General features: G+C 37.5%; 2 protein-coding genes, 1 long non-coding RNA gene and 1 other non-coding gene across 11 annotated transcripts in view; 1 reads left to right on the top strand and 3 right to left on the bottom strand.

Moving 5' to 3' along the window:
• Positions 1 to 1,880: 1,880 nt before the first annotated feature.
• RPS13 (ribosomal protein S13) lies at positions 1,881 to 4,609 on the bottom strand. Its single transcript, XM_086339788.1, has 6 exons — positions 4,561 to 4,609; positions 4,366 to 4,414; positions 4,113 to 4,191; positions 2,983 to 3,152; positions 2,567 to 2,667; positions 1,881 to 1,958 (listed from the first exon to the last, which is right to left on the bottom strand). The coding sequence occupies exons 1-6, from the start codon at positions 4,581 to 4,583 to the stop codon at positions 1,925 to 1,927; spliced, it is 456 nt and encodes a 151-aa protein (XP_086195914.1). The 5' UTR covers positions 4,584 to 4,609; the 3' UTR covers positions 1,881 to 1,924.
• LOC147357666 (small nucleolar RNA SNORD14) lies at positions 3,308 to 3,397 on the bottom strand. Its single transcript, XR_015142511.1, has one exon. It is a non-coding gene; the product is annotated as a small nucleolar RNA SNORD14 (small nucleolar RNA).
• Positions 4,610 to 4,707: 98 nt separating the features above from the next.
• LOC147357664 (uncharacterized) lies at positions 4,708 to 8,971 on the top strand. Its single transcript, XR_015142027.1, has 2 exons — positions 4,708 to 4,937; positions 8,374 to 8,971. It is a non-coding gene; the product is annotated as an uncharacterized LOC147357664 (long non-coding RNA).
• A 932-nt stretch (positions 8,972 to 9,903) lies between these two features.
• The window catches only part of PIK3C2A (phosphatidylinositol-4-phosphate 3-kinase catalytic subunit type 2 alpha), a 107,412-nt gene continuing 93,192 nt past the window's right edge, over positions 9,904 to 24,123 (bottom strand). For all 8 annotated transcript variants that reach the window (XM_086339779.1, XM_086339783.1, XM_086339782.1 and 5 more), the window contains 10 exons: positions 21,271 to 21,440; positions 20,284 to 20,440; positions 19,493 to 19,602; positions 17,323 to 17,530; positions 16,015 to 16,139; positions 14,712 to 14,829; positions 14,550 to 14,622; positions 14,213 to 14,322; positions 14,000 to 14,125; positions 9,904 to 13,062 (listed from right to left, as the gene is read on the bottom strand). In XM_086339779.1, the coding sequence (XP_086195905.1) occupies positions 12,880 to 13,062; positions 14,000 to 14,125; positions 14,213 to 14,322; positions 14,550 to 14,622; positions 14,712 to 14,829; positions 16,015 to 16,139; positions 17,323 to 17,530; positions 19,493 to 19,602; positions 20,284 to 20,440; positions 21,271 to 21,440 (1,380 nt within the window). In that variant the 3' untranslated portion in view covers positions 9,904 to 12,879. The remainder of the gene's footprint in view (positions 13,063 to 13,999; positions 14,126 to 14,212; positions 14,323 to 14,549; positions 14,623 to 14,711; positions 14,830 to 16,014; positions 16,140 to 17,322; positions 17,531 to 19,492; positions 19,603 to 20,283; positions 20,441 to 21,270; positions 21,441 to 24,123) is intronic.

Below are 24,123 nucleotides of genomic sequence, written 5' to 3'. Positions count from 1 at the left end.
CTTTTCCAATGAGTCAACTCTTTGCATTAGGTGGCCAAAGTATTGGAGTTTCAGCTTAGCATCAGTCCTTCCAATGAACACCCAGGACTGATCTCCTTCAGAATGGACTGGTTGGATCTCCTTGCAGTCCAAGGGACTCTCAAGAGTCTTCTCCAACACCACACTTCAAAAGCATCAATTCTTCGGCGCTCAGCTTTCTTCACAGTCCAACTCTCACATCCATACATGACCACTGGAAAAACCATAGCCTTGACTAGATGGACCTTTGTTGGCAAAGTAATGTCTTTGCTTTTGAATATGCTATCTAGGTTGGTCATAACTTTCCTTCCAAGGAGTGTCATTTAATTTCATGGCTGCAGTCACCACCTGCAGTGATTCTGGAGCCCAAAAATATAGTTTGACACTGTTTCCACTGTTTTCCCATCTATTTCCCATGAACACATAGTCCTGTTTAATATTTACAGTAAACTGCTGGCTTGAAGGCAAAATCATATGTAAACTTCATGTAATTAAAAGAAAACCTAGAGATGCTTTGATACATCAAATGCTCCACATACTACCAACTAGTTTTTAGTCCAGAGCCATCAATACCCAACTTTGCCTACCTTACCTGGAGTTCGCAAAGATGTTGCTGCTAACCTTGTTTAGTTGTTACTCTTGGAGAAGTTTGCCTTATGTTATTTCTTGGTTTATGACAGTTAGTCACTTTTAAGACATAAACACAGCAGCACAGGGATTAGAAAATTACATCTAACAGTAGGGCTTGAATTGGGTTTGGCAGAAACCAACACAATACTGTAAAGCATTTATCCTTCAATTAAAAATAAATTTAAAAAGAATTAAGTAGAATTTCCACACCTGTTTTCCCCACTAGGATGTGGGGCTTAGTCAGTTTGCACCCAACAGAGCTGGTAGGCAAGTATGTGCAGTGTTCTAAAGAACAAGGAAAACGAAGTGGGTGTCTCTACCCTCAGAGCCCAGCATCCCACAAGACATCAATGCTACTTATGATACTAGTCTCTTAAAAACAAAGGGCTTTGCCCGACCATGTGATTTTGAACACAACTTTGATTACTGCTTTGGTTAAAGCTTAAGGGATTAAACATTTATTCAAGTGATAAATACCAAAAAAGTGGTACATACAAATGGCTTTAATTTTCTGACTCAAAGGGCTTACCTTGTGGTTCAGCTGGTAAAGAATCCGCCTGCAATGTGGAAGACATGGATTTGATCCCTGGGTAGGGAAGATCCCTTGGAGAAGGAAAAGGCTCCCCACTCCAGTGTTTTGGCCTGGAGAATTCCATGGAGCATGGTCCATGGGGTCGCAAAGAGATGGACATGACTGAGCAACTTTCACTAGATTTTAAGAATTAAATATTCTGACAACACCCAACTAAGTAATTTTTATCATCATAACCCATTCAAAAGTTGCCAGCTTCATGGAGCTGAGCTCATCTCATGGTTCTTCCTGTTCCCTGAAGCCACTCTTCCGTATGTTTGAGCATCACTCACAAGACTGGGATCAAATATTACTTCTAAGGTCCCTCCATACTAGAGATGCCCTCCTCTCCAGAGACACTTTCATGTCTATTTCTGATACTACACTGTAGATAACATGAGAGATCTACATCAAATGTATCCAAATTACTTAGAGACGTTTGTGAAAATAATGTTACCACTTTCTGGTTTCTTCCAGTACCCACCAATCACAGTGAAATTACAAGCTGCTCAACTAGTTGAGCAGTGAAGGGATGCAATGGATAGATGCTATCTTATTGCTCCCTGTGGAATCACACAATTCTAATGCTGGAACACACATCCACATTAAACAGATAAATACAGAGACAAATTTTTGGACCAAAAAAAGTTACAAAACATGGTTCTGTTAAACAATGATTTTATTGCTTTAGTACAATACACAAATTTATGCAACCAGGGCAGAGGCTGTGGATGACTCGCTGAAAGAAAAAAAAAAGGAGGTGGGGGGGAGAGCTGGGTTAATAAAAAAGTCCTCTATATTTATACATAATCTGTTAAAAAAAAGTCCTCCATATTCACACAATCTCTGAAAACAGCTATTTCCTAACAGTTAAAATAAATCCCCAATATATAAAATGCACTGAACAGATCAGTTCCTGGAATCAGTTCATTGTGATCAACCATAATATGAAGATGGTCACTTAGGCCTCCAAGAACTGGCCAGCACAAGGAAAAACTTTTCTGGTGGAAACTGTGAATGCTAGGATGTTAATCATCACAGTGAGTTATCTATGCAAAAATTAAAACAACATAAGCACCCGGGAGCAAAAGAACTTAAATTTTACCCACAATCTGAAAGTGATTTAAAGAGCACGTTTGTGCTCTAAACGAGTCTACAGAAGAACCACCCTTTGTATCAACAAAACACAACCGCTCTACCTGTCTATGACCGTTTTCTTGCTATAATTAAGAAGTGAATATAGGCTCAATCTAAAACATCTATGATCAGTCCTTTTACTATAATTACTACTCTATTTAATACTTGGCCAACTCCTATTTTTATCAACAAAAAGGGTTGATAACTTACTATTTCCAATTAGGGGGTAGGACTCGTTTGGTCTTGTAGTATCGAGCCAACCGGTGAATACGGCTCTCAATCAGAATCAGACGGAATTTAGCATCTTTATCCTAGAAATAAAATTGATAGAATTCAGGAAAACCACTTAAAACTAAACATCATTTTAACAGAAAAATGTATAGACACCCTGCACTTTAATGAAAAATTGCTTAGTGTTGTTAATAGAACCAGAGCCTAGGGTTTGTGTGGCTAGATTAGGTCCTTAAGGGAATTTAGGGAACTAACACCCACCCCCACCCCAGAAATCTCTTCTGGTGAAACATTTCAAAGCAAACACTGATTTGTTTGTGCCCCTTGGATAATTCAAATCAGAGTCACTATATTTTACTAATATGAATTTAGTACAAGCAGTCTCATCCTCTTACCTTTCTGTTCCTCTCAAGATGCTTCCTAACAGCAACAGCTTTCTTAATTAAATGATAGAGATCCTCAGGGAGATCAGGAGCAAGTCCTTTGGACTTAAGAATTCTCAAGATTTTGTTGCCTGTCACAAAACGTACTTGTGCAACACCATGAGAGTCTCTCAGGATCACACCTGGAAAGGGAGTAATATAAATTCCCACATCATACATACAAACTGGAGCATGTGATGTCAAGACTGAGATCAAGTCACTTTCCAAGTTTCCCATCTGCAAAACACAGCTTACTTTTTATACATCAGACACCAACAACAGAATGCACAAGCGAACCTCACTCAGACATCCAAGGAAGGTTTACCCAACACTAAGGAAAACCTTTCTGGTGGAAACTGCGAATGTTGGAAGACCATCATCATAGTGAGCTTGCTAGATTACAGGCCACCAAAAAAAAAAAAAAAAAAATCAAGGAGTCGTCAAAACAGCACCACCTGATTACCCCACAGTCTCTCTCTCTACATATATACACACACACACACCTCTGATTATGTATAACATCTCCACTAGACCATAAGCTCAACAGAAGGCTATGGTGCTTTTTTACAATGACTGTATTCTCAGGATCGGGGATCACACAGCTGGCAAACATTTGCAGAACGAAGCCATTTGCACAAAGTCACACACAGCTGAGGTTCAAACCACATCTGTTAGAAAGCAATGAGCACTCAGAGCAGCCAGTCCCAGCTTCACTAACAGCTGTGTGATCTGAGGCTTGTTTGTATAGCTGCAACGTGCCTCAGTTACCCCAACTTCAGGAAAACGTCTACTATTTATTTGAAACTATGGCTGTCAGAATTAACTCGGGTCATAAAATGGAAAGCGCTTAGAACCACGCACGTAAGAAGAGTGCCCAGCCCAAAGAAAATACTCATTAAAATTTTGAACACATTTTAATTATTTTATCGTCTTTCAAATAAGACCTTGAGATTCAGCAAAGGAGGGCTAGGCCTCGGTCAACAGTAAAGTCAGGAAAACGAGCAAAAATTTTTCAAACCACATGTGAGACATTTAGCCCCACTGTTTTTCAGCACGTTACACGAGGTCAGGAGGAAGGGGCTACATTAAACAGACTGACTCACCGATCTGTGAGGGAGTCAGGCCTTTCTTGGCCAGTTTGTAGATCTGCTCCTTCACGTCGTCAGAAGTGAGCTTCAGCCACTGTTCGCGGGAGAGAAAGCGGCCTTAAGACGAGAAATACGGGATGGAACCGAAGCGCAGCGGCCCTCTCCACCCTCAAAACTGCGCTCATGCACACGTGGTCCGCATCTTCCGAGCAACTGATGGCACCCCCACCGCCTCCCGGCCTCTCCTCGGTACCCGCACACTACTTACGGTGGGGACGCTGCGGCGGTAGGGCAGAGCCGACTGGGACAGGCCCTTCCTGGAGAGAAAAGCAGTATCGGGGTGAAAAAGCGAGCCCCGCCAGAGCAGCCCCAAACCTTACCCCCTCGACCCACTGCCTACGCTCCTTCCTTTCCCTCCACCCCTAGACTCAGCCTTGCAACCCGCTCATAAACTCTAGCTCACCCGGGAGCGTGCATGCGACCCATGATGGCGGCGGTGTGGTAGCAAAAGGAGAGAGAGGGTGGGAGAGCCGCAGGAAGCCACCCTCCACGCAGGAAGTGGCCTCACACGTCCTGGCTTCCGCCCCTGCAGGAGGCGGAGCTTCGCTGCGTATTTCCCGGCGTCCGCCGGGAAATGTACTTCGACGTGGACTACACTTCCCGGCAGGCATCGGTGTTTGAGGCGGCACTAGGCTGGAGCGGAAAAAAGGATCCGCTTCCGGCTTGGGCAGTGGAATCCAGACGAGACACTGCTTATCCAGGATACTGCGGGTTTGGATGCTGGACTGGGAGTGCGCTTGGAGCACATAGAGCTGCAGGGGTTCCCCGGCCTTGGGCAAGGTGGTTATCTGCGTCCCCGTGGCCCAGCGAGTTTGGGCGGCAAAGTTCATCCATACACTATTGCTCATCCACTCAGCTGCGCCCAGGCTGGTCTTGACACTAGTTACCTCAAGTCTGTCCCTCCCCTTAAACTATTCACAAGGGGGAATTCCCTGGCCGGCTAGTGGTTATGATACTTGCCTTCACTGCCTAAGGCCTCAGTTGGATACCTGGTCAGGGAAGCAAGATCCACCAAGCCTGCAGAGCATGGCCAAAATTAAAAAAAAAAAAAAAAAGCTTAAAAAAGCTTACAATAGCATGACGATAAAGGGCTGCCCTTAGCCAACTGGTAACACTTATTATCTCTAATTGTAACCTTTCAGGGGAGGGGTGCCTGACTACAAGCTGTCTGGTCCTGACCTCTATGTCATTTCACAGTCATTTTACATTTTTTAAAAAAACAAGTACCTAATCCATCCTCTGCTTTCCCTGTTGGTAACCAAAGTTTGTTTTATATATGTTAGTCAGTTTTTAAAGTAAGTTCCTTTGTACTGTTTTTTAGATTCCATATATAAGTCAATTCAGTCGCTCAGTCGTGTCAGACTCTTCGCGACCCCAAGGACTGGAGCACACCAGGCTTCCCTGTCCATCACCATCTCTGGGAATTTATTCGAACTCATGTCCATTGAGTTGGTGATGCTGTCCAACTATCTCAACCTCTGTCAGCCCCTTCTCCCGCCTTCAAACTTTCCCAGCATCAGGGTCTTTTCAGATGAGTCTGTTCTTTACATCAGGTGGCTAAATTATTGAAGCTTCAGCATCAGTCCACCCAATGAATATTCAGGACTGATCCAAGGGACTCTCAAGAGTGTTCTCCAACACCACAGTTAAAAAGCATCAGTTCTTCGGTGCAACTCTCACATCCATACATGACTACTGGAAAAACCATAGCTTTGACTAGATGGACCTTTGTTGGCAAAGTAATGTAGTATTTATCTCTATAATCTTTAGGTCCACTCGTGTTGCTGAAATGTCATTATTTCATTCTTTTAATGGCTGAGTAATACACACTGGGGCTTATCTTGTGGCTCAAGCGGTAAAGATTCAGCCTGTAATGTGGGAGACATGAGTTCGATCCCAGGCTTAGGAAGACCCCTTGGAGAAGAGAATGGCTACCCACTCCAGTATTCTTGCCTGGAGACTTCCATGTACAGAGGAATCTGGCGGGCTATAGTCCATTGGATTGCAAGGTCGGACACAACTGAGCTAGGATGTACACAGCATCTTCTTTATCCATTGCTCTGTTGATGGACACTTAGGTTGTGTCCATGTCTTGACTACTGTAAATAGTACCACTCTGGAAAAGGTCAGTTTTCATTTCAATCTGAAAGAAAGGCAATGCCAAAGAATGCTCACACTACCATACAGTTGTGCTCATTTCATGTGCTAGCAAGGTAATGCTCAAAATATTTCAAGCTAGGTATCGGCAGTACAGGAACTGAGAGCTTTCAAATATACAAGCTGGATTTAGAAAAGGCAGAGGAACCAGAGATCAAATTGCCCACATCCCAACTTCCGTTGGATCATAGAAAAAGCAAGGGAATTCCAGAAAAACATCTACTTCTACTTCATTGACTATGCTAAAGTTTTTGACTGTGTGGATCACAACAGGAAAATTCTTAAAGAGATGGGAATACCAGACCACCTTACCTGTCTCTTGGGAAACCTGTATGCAGGTCAAGTAGTAACAGTTAGAACCGGACGCTAACAATGGACTGGTTCAAAATTGGGAAAGGAATACGTCAAGGGTGTATATTGTCACTCTGTTTACTTAACTTATATGCAGAGTTCATCATGTGAAATGCAGGGCTGAATGAAAGATTGCCTGGAGATATATCAACAACCTCAGATATGCAGATAATACCACTCTGGTGCAGAAAGCTAGGAGGAACTAGAGAGTGAAAGAAGAGAGTGAAAAAGCTGGCTGAAAACTCAACATTCAAAAAACTAAGATCATGGCATCCAGTCCCATCACTTCATGGCAAATAGATGGGAAAACAGTGGAAACAGTGACAGATTTTATTTTCTTGGGGTCCAAAATCACTGCAAACAGTGACTGCAGCCAGGAAATTAAAAGGTGCTTGCTCCTTGGAAGAAAAGCTCTGACAAACCTAGACAGCATATTGAAAAGTAAAGACATCACTTTGCTGACAAAGATTCATATAGTTAAAGCTATAGTTTTTCCAGTAGTCCTGGACAGATACGAGAGTGGGACCATTAAGAAGGCGGAGTTTCTTTAATTGTGGTGAATAACTGATGCTTTTTGATTGTGGTGCTGGAGAGGAATCTTGAGAATCCCTTGGACTGCAAGGTCAAACCAGTCCATCCAAAAGGAAATCTATGCTGAACATTCATAGAAAGGACTGATGCTGAAGCTGAAGCTCTGGGACTTAGGTCACCTGATGAGAAGAATGGACTCATTGGAAAAGACCCTGATGCTGGGAAAGATTGAGGGCAGGAGGAGAAGTGGGTGACAGAGAACAAGATGATTGGATGGCATTACCAATTCAATGGACATGAGTTCGAGCGAACTCCTGGAGATAGTGAAGGGTAGGGAAACCTGGCATGCTGCAGTCCATGGGGTCTCAAAGAGTTGGACGTGACTTAGAGACTGAACAACAACAATGAACATTAGGGTTCATGTACTTTTCAAATTAAAACCTTTGTCTTCTCTGGATATATGCCCAGAGGTGGGGCTGCTGGATCATATTTTTTTTTTTTTTTTTTTTAGTTTAAGGAAACTCTATACTGTTTTTCATAATGGCTGCACCAATTTACATTCCCATTAACAGTGTAGGAGGGATCCCTTTTCTCCATACCCTCTCCAGCATTTATTTTTAGGCTTTTGATGATGGCTATATTAAAAAGCAGAGACATTACTTTGCCAACAAAGGTCCGTCTAGTCAAGGCTATGGTTTTCCCAGTGGTCATGTATGGATGTGAGAGTTGGGACTGTGAAGAAAGCTGAGCGCCAAAGAATTGATGCTTTTGAACTGTGGTGTTGGAGAAGACTCTTGAGAGTCCCTTGGACTGCAAGGAGATCCAACCAGTCCATTCTGAAGGAGATCAGCCTTGGGATTTCTTTGGAGGGAATGATGCTGAAGCTGAAACTCCAGTACTTTTGCCACCTCATGCGAAGACTTGACTCATTGGAAAAGACTCTGATGCTGGGAGGGATTGGGGGCAGGAGGAGAAGGGGACGACAGAGGATGAGATGGCTGGATGGCATCACTGACTTATGGACATGAATCTGAGTGAACTCCGGGAGTTGGTGATGGACAGGGAGGCCTGGCGTGCTGCGATTCATGGGGTTGCAAAGAGTCGGATGCTACTGAACTGAACTGAATTATTAGTGATGTTGAACATTTTTTCACATGCCTGTTTTGTATTTCCCTAGAGACTGAGATGAAGTGAAAGTGTTAGTTACTCAATCATGTCTGACTCTTTGCAACCCCATGGACTATAGCCCGCCAGGCTCCTCTGTTCACGGAATTTCCCAGACAAGAATACTGGAGTGGGTTCCCATTCCCTTCTCCAGGGGATCTTCCCAACCCAGGGATCGAACCTGTGCCTCCTACATCGAAGACGGATTCTTTACCATCTCAGCCACTGAGGAAGCCCAACTGACTGGAGCATCTATTCCTGTGACATTTGGCCAAAGAAATGTCTATTCAAAAATTCTTTGCTTTCTCTTGAATTTTATGAGTCCTTTATGTATTCAAGATGCCAGGTCCTTACCAGATACACGATCTGTGAATATTCTCTCCCATTCTGTGAGTTGTCCTTTTACTTTATTATGCATATACGTATTTAATTTTGATGAAATCAAATTTATCTGTTTTTCTTTTGTTGCCTGTCCTTTTTTGTGACATACTTAAGAAAACCTGTCTAATTCTAGGCTACAAAGATGTACACCTGTGTTTTCTTCTAGGGTTTTTAACTTCAGTTATGTTTAAGTTTCTGATCCACTTTGAATTAAATTTTATGTTCTAAGAGTCCTACTTTATTTTTTGTACATGGTTATCTAGTTGTCCTCACACGGTTTGTTGAAAAAAAAAAAATACTACTCTTTCCTCATTGATCCTGGAAGTCCTTTGTCTTTTGGTTTGTGATCCAAACAAAAAGAAACCCAAACAGATGTGAAAATATAATAACCAAAATTAAAATCTCAATGGATGGGGGTTAAACAGTTGAAAAGAGAAGTAGTGAAATGGAAAAGAATTCATAATAAATTATTCAGAACTGAAAAAAGTTACTGATCTATATATTTAAGAATCCTAAAGAGAAAAATATAAAAAGGTGTCTATACCTAGGTACATCCTCATTAATACAGACCAAACAAGATTATCCCTAAGATAGTAACTGTTGAAGGCGTGTGATGGGATTCACTCATGGAGCTCATTAAACTGTTGTCTAACTTTGTATGTCTAAAATTTGCATGACAAAGTGTTTCAAAAAATAAGCTGGCTGTAATTAAGTTACTGCTTTTTCATGGTCTCTGGCTCTTTTACATGTTACCTCTAGGATTAGAGAACCACAACCTCACTGGTATCATTCCAGGATGGAGGTATGGTATTAAGAACTACATTCTCTGTTCTGAAGATATGTCTACAAGCATGGCTGTCACTATACTCTAGTATTTAAATAAACTACCAAAGGCAGGGACCATACTAATAGAAGCATTTCACTTCAATGAAATAGTGATGGAACGCTAACAAAGTGGCAATCCAGACCTTCCAAGAACCACACTTAAATGTCAGACACTCTCTGGACATTTTTAAGGGCAAATCACAGGCCAGTTCTGAAATTCAGGATTACCTGAACCTAATAAACTCCTGGGTGAGATGCAAAGAGAGCAACAGTGAGCTCATTATCAAAGTCTGAAACCAAAAGTGTTAACATATTGATGAAGAAAATGACACCACAGTTCCTTTGTTCCAGAAATATTTTAATACAATCATAGTACAGTTATGAAGTCACATTCAATCCACTGAATATTTTAAGGTATTAATAAAAATATTATACATCTTTATTCACTACCTTAATATAATTAAATTATTTGGTTCTTATAGATGAGACTAATTGCCATATATATTCCTATTTGCACTGCTAGTCAAACAGCATGTAAGTAAATCCATGGACTATGGTAGTGGGGCTTTATCCATTTGTGATCTTAAATCTTAAGTATCAAATTGAATGTTTTCTTTTTTAAATGCCACGTGAATCATAGAAAAAACAGTCAACCAATTTAAGGCAAAATATTGAAAGTTTCATATAACATTAATTTGAAAAGATAAAAGAATATTTTATCAAAGATCATACATGCCTTAACATTGAGATACCTATAGATTCTTATAAAGGCAGTAATAAAAACATCAGTGCAAGTCTTGGATTCCTCAGTACAGAAATTAATAGGTTCTTTGAGAAACCATTATTTTCAAATTCTAAAACACTGCAAGGGGAAAAAATTCTGCTTAAGTTACACTATGATCATTACAAAATGTATTTTTAGCTCCATTATTCTTTACACACAGTCTTACATGTAGCATAACTATTTTTACTCAATAAAGATAGGTGTGAAACATTGTGATTATACATAAAAATTAGTGTCTTAGCTAGTTTGTTTAAACATTTGTTTCAGATTTACTTTAATGCAAGCTTTAAAAAAAAATGTTTCAAAAAACAACCAATTTAAAGTTTATTGATAGTAAGTAGTGCAAAGAGGCGCCTCTGTCAATTTATTTTTTTGGTAAGGGCTGACAATTAGCGTTCACAAAGAAATAACTTATATTTAAAATACATTTAATATATGTGTTTTTTAATGTCCAAAGAAGGCACATAATGAGTTAAATTAAGAGAAACATTACCACTTGTTTGAACTCTGGTTAACTATACAGAGCATATAATACACACTTTTGGATAAGAATCCCTATTTCTTATAATTGAAAAGTGACATCCCATTCTCTAGCTCTACTTGTAAAAGACACTGCCGTAACAAGACTGCAGGTAGGCAGCATACACTGAGTCCAAGTAACAGTGAACTTTTACCAAGACAGTACTTTTTTTTTTTTTAAAACAGTGGCTAAGTGACAATTCATGGAATGGAATTAGGTCTTAAAAACAAGTGAAAATATCTAGTACTTTTTTACATTTGCAAAGCTACTTACACACTTTAAGGAAATGTTAACTGTATATGGAAAAAGCAAATAAATGGTGGTGCTCTGATCTGCATTTTAATTAACTTATTAAATAGACAACACATTTTAATATAAAAAAAGACATTCATATATGGGGTATCCTACAAATGGACCATTAGTGTTAGGCACCAAAAATTCAAGTTTTCTATTTAATCTGTCCCACTGATACATCTCAACTCTTCTATGTCTGCTCTGCGGGTATCACCATTTACATTAAATATCTGCACAGTTTATAAAAATTCTGTTCTGGGCAACTGAATCAGAGATTGTCCTTCCTTTCTTGGTATTTTTCATTGCATATTTTATCAGTTATCTCACAGCAACTAGATTGCTACAATCTCTTACTACTTAAAAGTGGTAACTTTTAAGTGTCTGAATTCCTATTCTAGCCATGAGAATTAATATTATATATACCTTTTTATCCAAACTAAACAATTTATGTGTGAAGTTGAATGAATAACTAATAAAAATGAACCCTATTCTTAATGGTTACTAGAGAATGATTTCAATCATGTCCCTAATGATTCTAAATATTGTATTAAGGAAAGTAATTCATGTGAATGTAAAATATTCACATATTTTGAGTAAACCAGACAAACTGTGCCATAAAGGTATACGTTAAAATTTAGTGTGGACCCTGGATCTCTTGTCCTGGGCCTCTTGTGAAGAGTCTGCCCTACTTGTGGAGTTCTTCTACAGAACAGGAATGGACACTTGGGTGCACACATTTTCTCTTGTTTAATGAGAGAGTGGAGTATAGATACATGGGGGTGAAATTACCAAATTTCAGTTCACACTCCTGGGAATAAAAGTAGGATTATAATGGAATGATGGAATTTAGTGTACAGTTATGTTGATGAATCTCATTCAGTTACTGGGCAATAAAAACATGTATCAAATGGCTGATGTTTAAATAAGTTATACATCTGAAGTATAGAAAATTATCTATCTGTGGGAAAAACATTAGTAAGTGTACATTACTTCTTATTTTAGTAAAAAGTGAGTGGAAACTACTGAACTATTTATGAAGTCAGGAAAAAACTCAGAATGAAGTACCAAAGAAGCATATGAAGTTAAGGCACCATTATTTACAACTTCAGTGACTGGCACATATTCTGAAAAAGGCTTGAAAGACATGAATATAATAAAAAGCAGTGTTATTTTCCCTACTCTATACACTACTTAGTAGTTCTTAACTATTTATTATTTGTGCTTTGCTTTTCGGCCCTATGAGTAGCAGCTGTATCTTATGGTAACATTCTGCACCTTTGCTCTCCTTTGGTGTTTATGAACATACACAGTGGTAAAGGCTGTAAAAGGTGCAAAACAGGGAAACAAACGTGCTGTGTCTGTGTAAGAACAATATGAAATAGATGGCTGAACTGACAAAATAGTATCAGACCACACTAAAGCTATTACTCAATTACTCAAGAAAGGATTAACTCCTTCACCAACTCAAAGTCTTTTTTAGGACTTATTATATATTAAGTTTAAGATTTACAGCATTCTATACAATGACTTTAAAATAGCAATGATGTCAACAAAGTCATAAAAGTTAGTTAAGTGACTGTTGGTCCACCAGATGTGTTGAAATGCAGCAAGTACATTTACTGAATAATTTCTGTCCAAGTATAAAAAAGTTCACATGTGTGTGTACACATATTTATATAACTGTTCTTGCTTCCAAAGCTCAGAAATTCACTAACTTACAAACAGGTTGCTGCAGTCAGTTGATACCATTTAACCGTCTCTTTGCTCAAGTTGAAATCTTTCAACGGCAGGGTTATTCCACCCAAGAAAAAGTTCTCCCGCAGAGATTCTGCACTTAGTACACTCAGCTGAAGTTCTCTCTGTCTTAGGGATTCTTTGCTATATCCACTGTACACAAGCTATAGCAAAGACAGAAAGAAACAGCAGATTACAAATCATTTGTCTGGTTTTTAGGATTATTTTATGTAAAAACATAAGAAAGGTTATTAGAGTGCCTTCAATTGATAACACTGATTATGACACATCGAGTAGAGTCTGTCTCGTATTTAGATGCACATGTTGTACTTCAGGAGTCCTGGACTTTATCTTGTCATTCCTCCCAGTGTCTCACATTCAAATGCACAAAGCAGAAAATTACTATTGGCTAAAAATTAAACACATGGTTTTTCTGAAATGGAGGTATGGGGAAGGGAAATTACGATGATTTCCCTTAAGATGATTTAATAGATCATCTTTAAAAGAGAAATGGAAGGAAGAGAATGGAAGAAAAAGAGTAGAAGGAAGCAAGCTGGGAAAGAGTAACTGTAATAATTTTATAAAAAGTAAGCAATTACAATCTCCTAAAAGGAGACTGTCTTTTTTCTGGATTTTATATACCATGAGGTGATAATTTCTGATTATCCATCACTCAGTGCAAACTTGCCAACTACAAATGCAGTTTATAGCAAATCTGGAGTGTTGTAAAGCTAGTCTCTTAACTTCTGGGCATTATCTCCTTAATCAAGTCTTCTCCGTTTGACCAAGAAAACTGAAAAACTGACCTCATTTCAGTTTTGTGAAAGTATATAACACTAACTAGAAAAAACTCTCACTACTTTGTGAGAATAATACCAACTATCTTCACCAAATATTTTATATGCTTTTAAAGTACTGAAAGGGTATTCCATGGTTTTCATAAATTTATATCCTTCATGAAAATTCAGTATTATTTGCTTTCAAATCTCTATCCGGATATTTTTATGTGGATATAATGTTAACGTACATAAATAATGTGGTGTTTATGCCCAAATAGTAGTTGACTAAGAGTTAGCAGATTTTAATAGATTTTTAACTTACCATTTCATTGAATGTTGGATTCCTAGTTTTTCTTGAGATTTTGGTTTTACGTTTGGATGTTTTGTGGGTATCTGGAAGTAGGTATGTTTTGACATATGGATTTGGGTCAGCCCCATCTTCAGTAACCTGTAAAGAAAAGCATTCCCTTAACAGTAATGCTTCCTACCACAGAATAGGTTTCTTCTACAATCATCATTACTTGTAATCACTCACAAGATCTTTGATGTGCATCACCATGATGAAGAGAGTACCATTTCGGTAAGAGATAGATAATTTCACTGCTCCTCCTATTTGGCCTTGAGCAGGACTGAAGGAACCTGCATCTGAAAATACAAAGATGTTCATTTTTATGCGATGTTGCTTGCAGTGGTTCAAGCTGCAACAAAAGTGTTTGCTTTAATTCCCGGATCCTCACATGTTGGAGAAAATCTCATTCTCACTGGTTATAGACAGTAACCCCACTGTCACTCCACCACATCCACAGAGAAGTTACAGGCTTGCAGGTCATAGGGGAGCCATGAAGTATCAATAAAGAAAAAAACAATCTCACCAGCAGACCTAGCTATTCCTTCAGCTTTCTCATCACGAAGTAAAGGGTGGAAAAAGGTACAAACAAGATCACACTAAAGTGGAAGAGAAGAAAGGTTCATTAATTTAAATATTATGCAGCACACAAAAAAGTGTGTTATTATTTTTCAGTTAGGATAGTCACCTCTGCTACATCCATTGACGCACTCATCAAACTCTGTAAATAATTGTTTAATTCAATTTTTCTCTTGGCTGCTACGTCTTTTACGTGTGTTCGCCCTAGAACCATTCTATTAGGAAAGCTACAAAAGAAAGACAAAAAGAAGTGGGATTTAAGTAATTTCATTTGGGAGTATTTATAGAATCAATACTCAGAAATACTCTTTTATACACTGAAATAGAAAATGGAGCCTTAATTCACTATAATTTTTTGATTTCTTTTCTAAGTACTGGAGATGAAACAGTTCAAGTATACATCATCCTTTTATGACTTTGGTACAAAAGGAATATTGTTTTGTTAAAACACTATATTTATTACTTGGAGAAGGCAATGGCACCCCACTCCAGTACTCTTGCCTGGAAAATCCCACAGACAGAGGAGCCTGGTAGGCTGCAGTCCATGGGGTCACTGGGAGTCGGACACAACTGAGCGACTACACTTTCACTTTTCACTTTCATGCATTGGAAAAGGAAATGGCAACCCACTCCAGTGTTCTTGCCTGGAGAATCCCAGGGACGGGGGAGCCTGGTGGGCTGCAGTCTATGGGGTCGCACAGAGTCGGACACGACTGAAGTGACTTAGCAGCGGCAGCAGCATATTTATTACTTATTTCCTACTTATTTCTTCTCAAGATTAACCACTCACAAATATGCAGATCTTATCCTCCAAAACAACCGTTATTCATTAATCACAACTATTGTAGATACCAGTAAAATCCACAAATGCCACAGAGCTCAAATCATCTTAACTGCTAATTTTGGTGGCAACAGAAAAATGAGACTGCACGTGGAAATAAACTCATACCCACTTTTCTGCCTCCTTACTTTTGAAATCTAGTCTGAGAACAATGTGAATAATTCAACACAGGAATTTACTGGTCATTACCTACATTAAAAACTGAAGGTTTCCAAAGGGCATCAAAAACAAACCTAAACACTATCATTTTGATTACTGCAGTGTCTCAATTTCTTATTTTTCAGAGAAGCTCAGTATAACCACAATAATTATTCCTGCAGTGCTTTAGAAAGCTAGAAAATCCCATATTTTAAGATCGTGATCATTTATTCATTCAAGAAAAACTTAGTTCCTTGTTTATGTCTTGTACGTATTAGGCTCTTGTGATACCAAGGAAAATTAGTCACACACAGTCCATAGTCACACATAGTCCATTTTACAGTAACTTAACACAAAGCTTTTGACCTGTACTTGGTAATAAAGAAACTGTTTCCTATTAAAACAACATTAACGAACAAGAATGAGAACATACCCTGGTAACTTCCAAAGTGGAAAAATAATACTGAGCTTATTGTGAAGTTCCTGAAACTCATCAAATGTTCGGAACACAAATGATGGCTCAAGCTGTCCATCTCTCAAAATTCGGACCACATAAATCTGAAAGGAAATCACATCCCAAACGTGTTAAATTTATAATATAACCTTTCTTGATAGAAAATTTTCAGCTTGATCATTATATGTACTAAGGGGTCTTCACTTTGTAATATGTATGTCACAATAGAAAATAACAAATATAAAAACCAATGTATTTAATTACCTTCTAAGAGTATCTTTTACTATTGTCTAAGATAAATAAGAATTGGAACGTGAAAGGCATTCTATTTCTCGGATTAAATAAATGTACTTTCCAAACTTATAAGTGCAGTGCATTTTCAATGAAAATATTAGCAAGTAAATTCATTAAGGAGAGCAAAGGAGACGGCAAAATATAGTGTGACAGGGAGATGGGGAAAACCTGTTTTACTGGATATTTAAACTGCATTATAACATACTTTACAGAGTAAAATACTGGTGCACAGAGTCATTTATATCTACAGACGACCAGAAATAAATTCACGGATATAACTCAGTATATTTAAATAAGATATTATAAATCACTGGGGAAAACAATGAATTATTCAATTAAATGGTGTCCTAAAATATTCTGTGAACATATAAAACTTTACTAATAACAGCTGAAAATCAAAATACTAGTGAAGTCACTTTCTAAGCTCTATCAATTTGTCAAAAATTTAAAGACTGACAGTACTGTAAATATTATCCAGCAAAAATATTAGCACAAAAATAACAGCAAAAAAGATAGTAATGCTATACTATTGAAGGGGGAAAAAAAGTACACTGAAAGATTCTGTTTTGTTCAAAAAAACAAACTTTATGTGCATATGTTATAATACTTCGTCCCTAGAGAGTGGAATGAGAACTTAGATTTTTAATTTATATACTTCTATATTGGTTGAGTTTGTTACACTGAGCAAGCTTTACTTTGAAATTAAGAACAAACTGAAGATAAGGAGAAAAGTAAAATAGCATCACCCTTTCAGTCTTGTCTCTGAAAAGAAGAGTAACATTGGTCCCTCACGGTTTTGGAGCAAATTTACCAAGAAATAAACACCAAAAAACAGTTTAGGGATGCTCCAAGTACATTTAGGGGTTTGGGACCATCCATGGAAGAAAGAAGTATGAAAAGAACAAATGCTTGAACTTTAGCAGAGTCAGTGAAGGAAGTAGGAGAGAACAAGACTGCATGCATGAGTCTCTACTGATACCAAACCAAACTTACGTAATGTTTATCTGGGTTGTATTTCTTATGATAAGTGAAAACAGAAACTTCTTTGATTCGACCATCTTGTCTAAAGGAGTATGTTTTGGGTGAAAATGAAAGGATCGGCTCATCATTGGAAGGAAGACCAGAAAAACGCAACTGAGCAAGGTTATGAATGAAGAAGTTAAACTTTGTGGCAATGCTTCCCAAACTTGATTCAATCAGTCTACAAAATAAAATGTGTTAACACACTGAGAAAACATTCTCATTTAAATAAACAATTCCATTCCTTTTATTTATTTTTTTTCATTCCTTTTAAAAATAGTAAGTAGATTCTCACTTTGTCAGGATTTCCTTTGCCCCATAGGCCAAAAACCTGTTACAATGTATCTCACCCCAACAAAAATACTTTAGCACAGGAAAGTCTCCATTCCATCTCATCCCACTGTCTCTAAGAAATGATGCTTGGATTTCTTAAGCTCTGTGGGGTCCAATACTAATTTTAAAAGCTATTAGGGAGAGAAGATGGTTGGTATAATGCCAAAAGACGGTTCATTTATTCACTTTAATAAATATGGAAGGCAGCAACTAAACAGACATACAAGAAAGCAACCAAAGTAATCCAAAATTCCAAAACCCCATTCTATCAAATAGTTGACTAGTAGAATCTGGTATCTTATTCCTTCTTCAGAAAGTTATCATTTCTCTCAGTTGGAAAAAGAAGTTTTGACAAGACGCAGAGTTTGGTGGGGATAAATTTGGAAGGCAGGCCTGAATAAATCATTTTAGACAAGCAAAGGAAAACAGAATAAAGGAATACACAAAGAAACAGTGTCAAAAGAAACTCTCTTGTGTGAGGGAACCTCACACAAAAGAGTTTGTCCTTGTTAATGGACTGAATGTTTGTGTCCCCCAAAATTCATATGCTAAAGCCCCAACTCATAGGGCCTTTATGGAGACAGTGTCCTTATTATAATGACTTTCTTCCTCCTTTCTCTTCTCCTTCCTCCTTCATGCGAGGAAACAGGGAGAAGGCAGTCAGTCATCTTCAAGCTTGAATCCTTACCAGGAAGCAAACTGACTAGCACCTTGATCTTGGACTTCCCAGCCTCCAGAACGATGAGAAGATTCATTTCCTTTGTTTAAGTCCCCTGTCTATGGTATACGGTATATTGGTATGGCAGGCCAACTGACTAACACCTAATGCCTGCTTTACAGTTTGGCCCAGGGGAGCCAACAAGTCTCAGTAAACAAAACAAAACTCATCAATACCTAAATTATCAACATTAGTCTGGAAGGCTATACAAAAGTCAGCTTCCTTCAATTCAACTCAGCCCAGACTCATGAGACTAGGGAAGTCCAGCCCAGTGTATGCTACTTCTTCTCCACTGAGAGGAAGAAGGCAAGAGAAAAAGGAAAGAAAAGAACATGAGCCTATGCGCTCCTTCCTCCCTTCTGTGGCATTTAATGAGGTGGTATCACCAGTCTGTGACCAACTTGGTCACCAGATGTGTAGAACATATTTGCCTACAGGAAGATTTTCTTTAAAAGTAATAATCACAAATTCAAATGCCAGTCACTGGAATATGTGTTTCAAGCACTACATCATGTAATAACAATTTAACAGCAGTGTCCCAGAGGTCACTGTTTTAAGCACTTACAGTACCCATGAAAATTGTTATGGCAGAATCCTAAAAGATACAGTGGTATAGATATCATTTTAGGAAAAACCCTTGTATCCGGCACTGTAGAAAAAATGTTTTGCAAAAACTGTTCATAAATGGAATGTTTAGAATTAAAATCATATATATTCTAAATATAAGATCATATTTTGAGATAAATAATCTAGAGGAGGGGGCCACACTGTACGTCTTGCAAAATCTTAGTTCATTGAACAGGGATTGAAACCAGGTCACCACAATGAAAGCACTGAGTCCTAACCACGGGACCACCAGGCAAATTTCCAAAACAAATGGATTTTTTAAAGTGCTATTGCCAATCCTTCACATTTATTCAGTAAATAAACTTTTGAAACAAGCTTTTGATAAACCTACTACTTGCTTATTGTAAATCATAATTTTTTCTTGTAAAGTCAGAATTTTGATATATAGCATTTGTTTAAACTAAGGAAAACAAATCAAAGCTAAACAGGGTGTGTCTTCTCTAATATACTTAAATTATACCTTACCTAGTAAAGAAAATTGTAGCTTCTGCATCTGTAGTTTGGGGCTGAAGTGCATCTCTAACATATTTCAAATCCTGAGTACTTGTAAGTTCTGGTAACCCTGAAGGAATCATCTATATAAGGAAAAAGAGCTTGTGACTCAAATTTTTTACAAGTCTGTTCCGCACCCCTCCCTAAAAGCTGGCCAAGTAATCAGAAAAAAAGCAAATAAATGACTCAGAGTTTTGAGGCGTTTGTTAGTATTTTAGGGACCTAAATCTCTCAGAAATAAGAAGAGTCTTGGCCAAGGAGGTCAACTCTTGGAAGTCACAGTCTATGGAATAAAAACTGTGAAATCCAAACCCTCTGTGTAGTCTTCCATTTCTATATCAATTTCAGTCACAATAATCATATCATAGGGGGTTTTTTTGGCTTGTTCTAAATATACATCCAAAAAAACACAGAAATCTTAAGAGCACAGCTTAATAAATATCCAAAATCTGAACATATACAGGTAAAGACAAAAAATATTCACCAGCATCCCATATGACACTCACAGGGTCCCTTTCAGATACTATTACCGCTCATCCCCAGGGTATCCACTTGAGGGTCTTTTTTTTTTTTTGCATGGACATATAAATGGTGTCTGGCATATTTCACATGGCAACATTTTAAAATATTTCAGTAGTAATATACCTGACATTTAAAACCAGAATAAATTTTATTCCAAAAATCACATAATATCTATCTTTAGATACTGAAACATGGAAGAATTGATACAAAATTAATTAAATGCTTGTAAATAACAGAGTTACCAGTGAAAGGAGGTTAAGAAAGAGGTTTGTTTGCTTTCTTATCAAGTTGTAGGCTTGACAGCAGAGGTCCACAAACAACTGGAAACGAATTGTGGGCTTTTCACCCCCATTAATGACATATGCCATGTCAGAGGTCAGCACAAAAGGAGCCCGATCCCTATTTTAAAAGTACAAAAAAAAGAAAAGAAAAGAAAGTATACACAAAGTATTATTTACAGAAGATATGCAAATAAGTGCTATTGCTATTACATGGTTACTGAACTAAAGCTACCTGAGCCATAGCAATTTCTTGCCTGGAGAATCCCAGGGACAGAGAGCCTGGTGGGCTTCCGTCTATGGGGTTGCACAGAGTCTAACACGACTGACGCGACTTAGCAGCAGCAACTTAATATCAGGAAGTTCTGATTTTACATAATTCTAAAAAATTCACATTTCAAGGAAAGCCATCATATAATCTCATTATTTGGGTAGAATTTATATATGATATTTTCCAAGGTGATTATCAGTCTACACACAACCAGAGATCAAACAGTACATACAAATGAATATAGAGAAAACTCTTCTGTTTGTTGCCATTATACAATTGGGAACATTTCTAATAGGTACCCTAACTAGATAAGACAAAATACACCTTAATTCATTTCAACAAAGGTTACACACACATACACATTCTTCTCTACTACATGGTAAACTCATCTTTTAAAACCTTTTTCATCCCTAGTTATGCTAAAAGGGAGCAACAAGGCAAAGAACAGCAAGAAAACTTTTTTTAAACTGAAGTTTAGTTGATATAAAATATTACGTTACATGTATAAAGTGATTGATAATTTTTAAAGATTCTCCATTTATGTTATAAAATATTGGCTATATTTCATATGTTGTACAATATATCCTTGTAGCTTATTTTATATGATAATAGTTTGGGACATTAATTTGTGAAATAGGAAGTGCCTCTATTTTCTTTAGCAATAATAACAATAGTAGTACCTTTTGAAGCTACCAAACATCTGGGCGTGGCCCAAAAACTTTCCAAAGTCAATATGAAACATGTGTCCTGTGCTTCGAAGCATTATATTGTCATTGTGTCGATCACAGATGCCTAAAACATAGGTGGCTACACAGCATCCAGCACAAGAATAGATAAAATTCTCAGAAGCCTATAATAAAGATAAATTATCTTAGGAAAGATAAAATTATCTTAGGAAGGAAAAATAAAGGGAAAATAAAATTATCTTAGGAAAAAGATTATTTTTAAAGGAAGCAGAGTTACAAAGATTAAAGTAATTTATCACTCATTGAAAACACAATTCTATTCTTTCTCAATAGTTTGTAAACTGGTTTATGGTAACAGATACCAGTTTTTCAAAAGTAAACACCCTTCTAAGAGTTATTGCCCCTTCTGTCTAGCTTTTGTTTCACAGCAGGTAGAGATTCTGCCAGTCTCTACTTAGGGTATAATTTGCCTTTGAACATCTTTTAAGCATCATGTTTGTGGAACCCTGCTCTTCACAGACTCTGCTCTTTACCACAAGCTGTTTAACATTGGGACAAAGATTAATCTAAATAAAGGAATATTTTTTTCCTTTTTTTGGCTTGTAGGAATGGCATGTGTAAAGAAAGTAAGCTTATATCTTTAAACATCTAATAATACGATGAGTGTGTTTTGTCGTCATCAAGTTTCTCAAAGCTGGAAGAACTTTCATTTTAGCCCTGCCTGTCCTAGGGATTAAATTAATAATATAATATCACATAGAAGGATACATTGTATACAATGCATATTTTAATATAAAGCACATGTTGTTGTTCAATCACTTTGCAGCCTCACAGAGTGCAGCACATCCCACTCCTTTGTCCTCCACTATCTCCCAGAGTTTGCTAAAATTCATATCCATTGAGTCAGTGATACTAATCTAACCATCGCATCCTCTGCTGCCCCCTTCCCCTTTGCCTCCAGTCTTTCCCAGCATCAGGGTCTTTTCCAATGAGTTGGCTCTTCACATCAGGTGGCCAAAGTATTGGAGCTTCAGCTTCAGCATCAGTCCTTCCAATGAATATTCAGGATTGATTTCCTTCAGGATTGACTGGTTTGATCTCTGTGCAGTCCAAGGAACTCTCAAGAATCTTCTCTAGCTTCACAATTTGAAAGCATTAATTCTTTGGCACTCAGACTTCTTTATAGTCCAACTCTCAAATCTATACATGGTTACTGGAAAAACCATAGCTTTGAGTATATGAACATTGGTGGGAAAAGTGATGTGATTAAAAGTGATTAAAAAGCTTTTTAATATGCTGCCAAGGTTTGTCATAGCTTTCCTTCCAAGGAGCAAGCATCTTTTAATTTCCTGGCTGCAATCACAACCCGAGTGATTTTGGAGCCCAAGAAAATAAAAATCTGTCACTGTTTGCACTTTTTTCCCTTCTATTTGCCATGAAGTGATGGGACCAGATATCATGATCTTAGTTTTATTAATGTTGAGTTAAAAGCACATGCATTTATTCTCAAGACACCACATTTCTGAGTGAAAGTCATAAGGCTCTACATGCTCATGGGATTAATTTTATTCCATAACTCCCTAGAAATTATTAGTGATGATGATGATGATGATGATAAGAGCATACGTTTACACAGCACTTATCACAAACCAGGCACTGCACTAGTCTCTCTCTACATACACACACATACTATTTACATTAATGTAAATAAGTATTTAGATCATTCTTTTTTATAAGATTTTAAATGAATTCAATATGATATATACACACACACATTCATATAAACTGTGTGTATGTGTGTATATGTACATATTAAATTCATTTAAAATTTTACAATGGTGATGTAAATACTACTAATCTTGCCATTTACGCATGAGGGAAACTGAAGAAAACAGAAATTATCTATCTGCCCAGGATTACATCATTGTTAAGTGGCAGAATCAAGATTTAAACCCAGGCAATGAGATTCCACTGTGTTATATTCCCTCTTACTAAGCAAAGCACATAAAAGAGCCAAGTGCATAAAATCCACTTAAAACATGGACAGGGGAGTCTGGCATGCTGCAGTCCACAGAGTCGCAAAGAGTCAGACATGACTTAGTGATTGAACAACAACAACTTGACAATTATTTTGTGTCAACTTATCCAGAATCACAGAGCTATTATTACTATAAATAAACACTGGCTTCTTGTCCCAAACTACAAGAGAGAGCTCTTAAATAGTGTAAAGACCAACAGAGGACAAGATTTCTGTAATTTACTTTCATAGGGTCAACAGGTAGCATTGGTAGCAACAGGTAGCATTTGTACATATCTATCTGCAAATGTAATATATTATTGATTTGACATAAACTAGGATCTCATTAAAACTAAGATCTGTATCACCACTGAAAGTCTTCTTGAGTCTTCCTTAGACCAATATAGGATTGTTAGAAGCCTTATGTGCTACGAGATTTCCCTTTCCTATTATGTAATTCAAAAGTATACTAAACAAAAACTTGATGCCTCCTACAGGAAGAATATCAATTACAGAATTTATTCTATGTAGTGCTTTACATATATTAATTCATTTAATTCTCACAATTATCTTATACATTATTTTTTACAGTCATAATATATACTATACTGTTTTATAGCAAAGATCACTGAAGCACAAGAGGTTAAGTCAACGGATCCTTACAGTTCGTGAGTGACTTGGGACCTGAATTCAAGCTCAGAGAGCTTGAATCTTCTTCTACTTTTACAATCTTCTTCTATTATCATATTTTCATGAAATACAACAGTCTGGGTTATAAAAATACCTCTGGTTTTGCTGGCCTCTAAATATATGTTTGGAATTTTTTTTCT

This window comes from Bos grunniens, chromosome 15, assembly GCF_055505025.1.
Source record: "Bos grunniens cultivar Pamir isolate PY7600 chromosome 15, Bosgru_T2T1.0, whole genome shotgun sequence".
Classification (NCBI taxonomy): domain Eukaryota; kingdom Metazoa; phylum Chordata; class Mammalia; order Artiodactyla; family Bovidae; genus Bos; species Bos grunniens.
The sequence above is the reverse complement of the archived record's forward strand: the minus strand, read 5'-3'. Positions and strand labels throughout refer to the sequence as shown.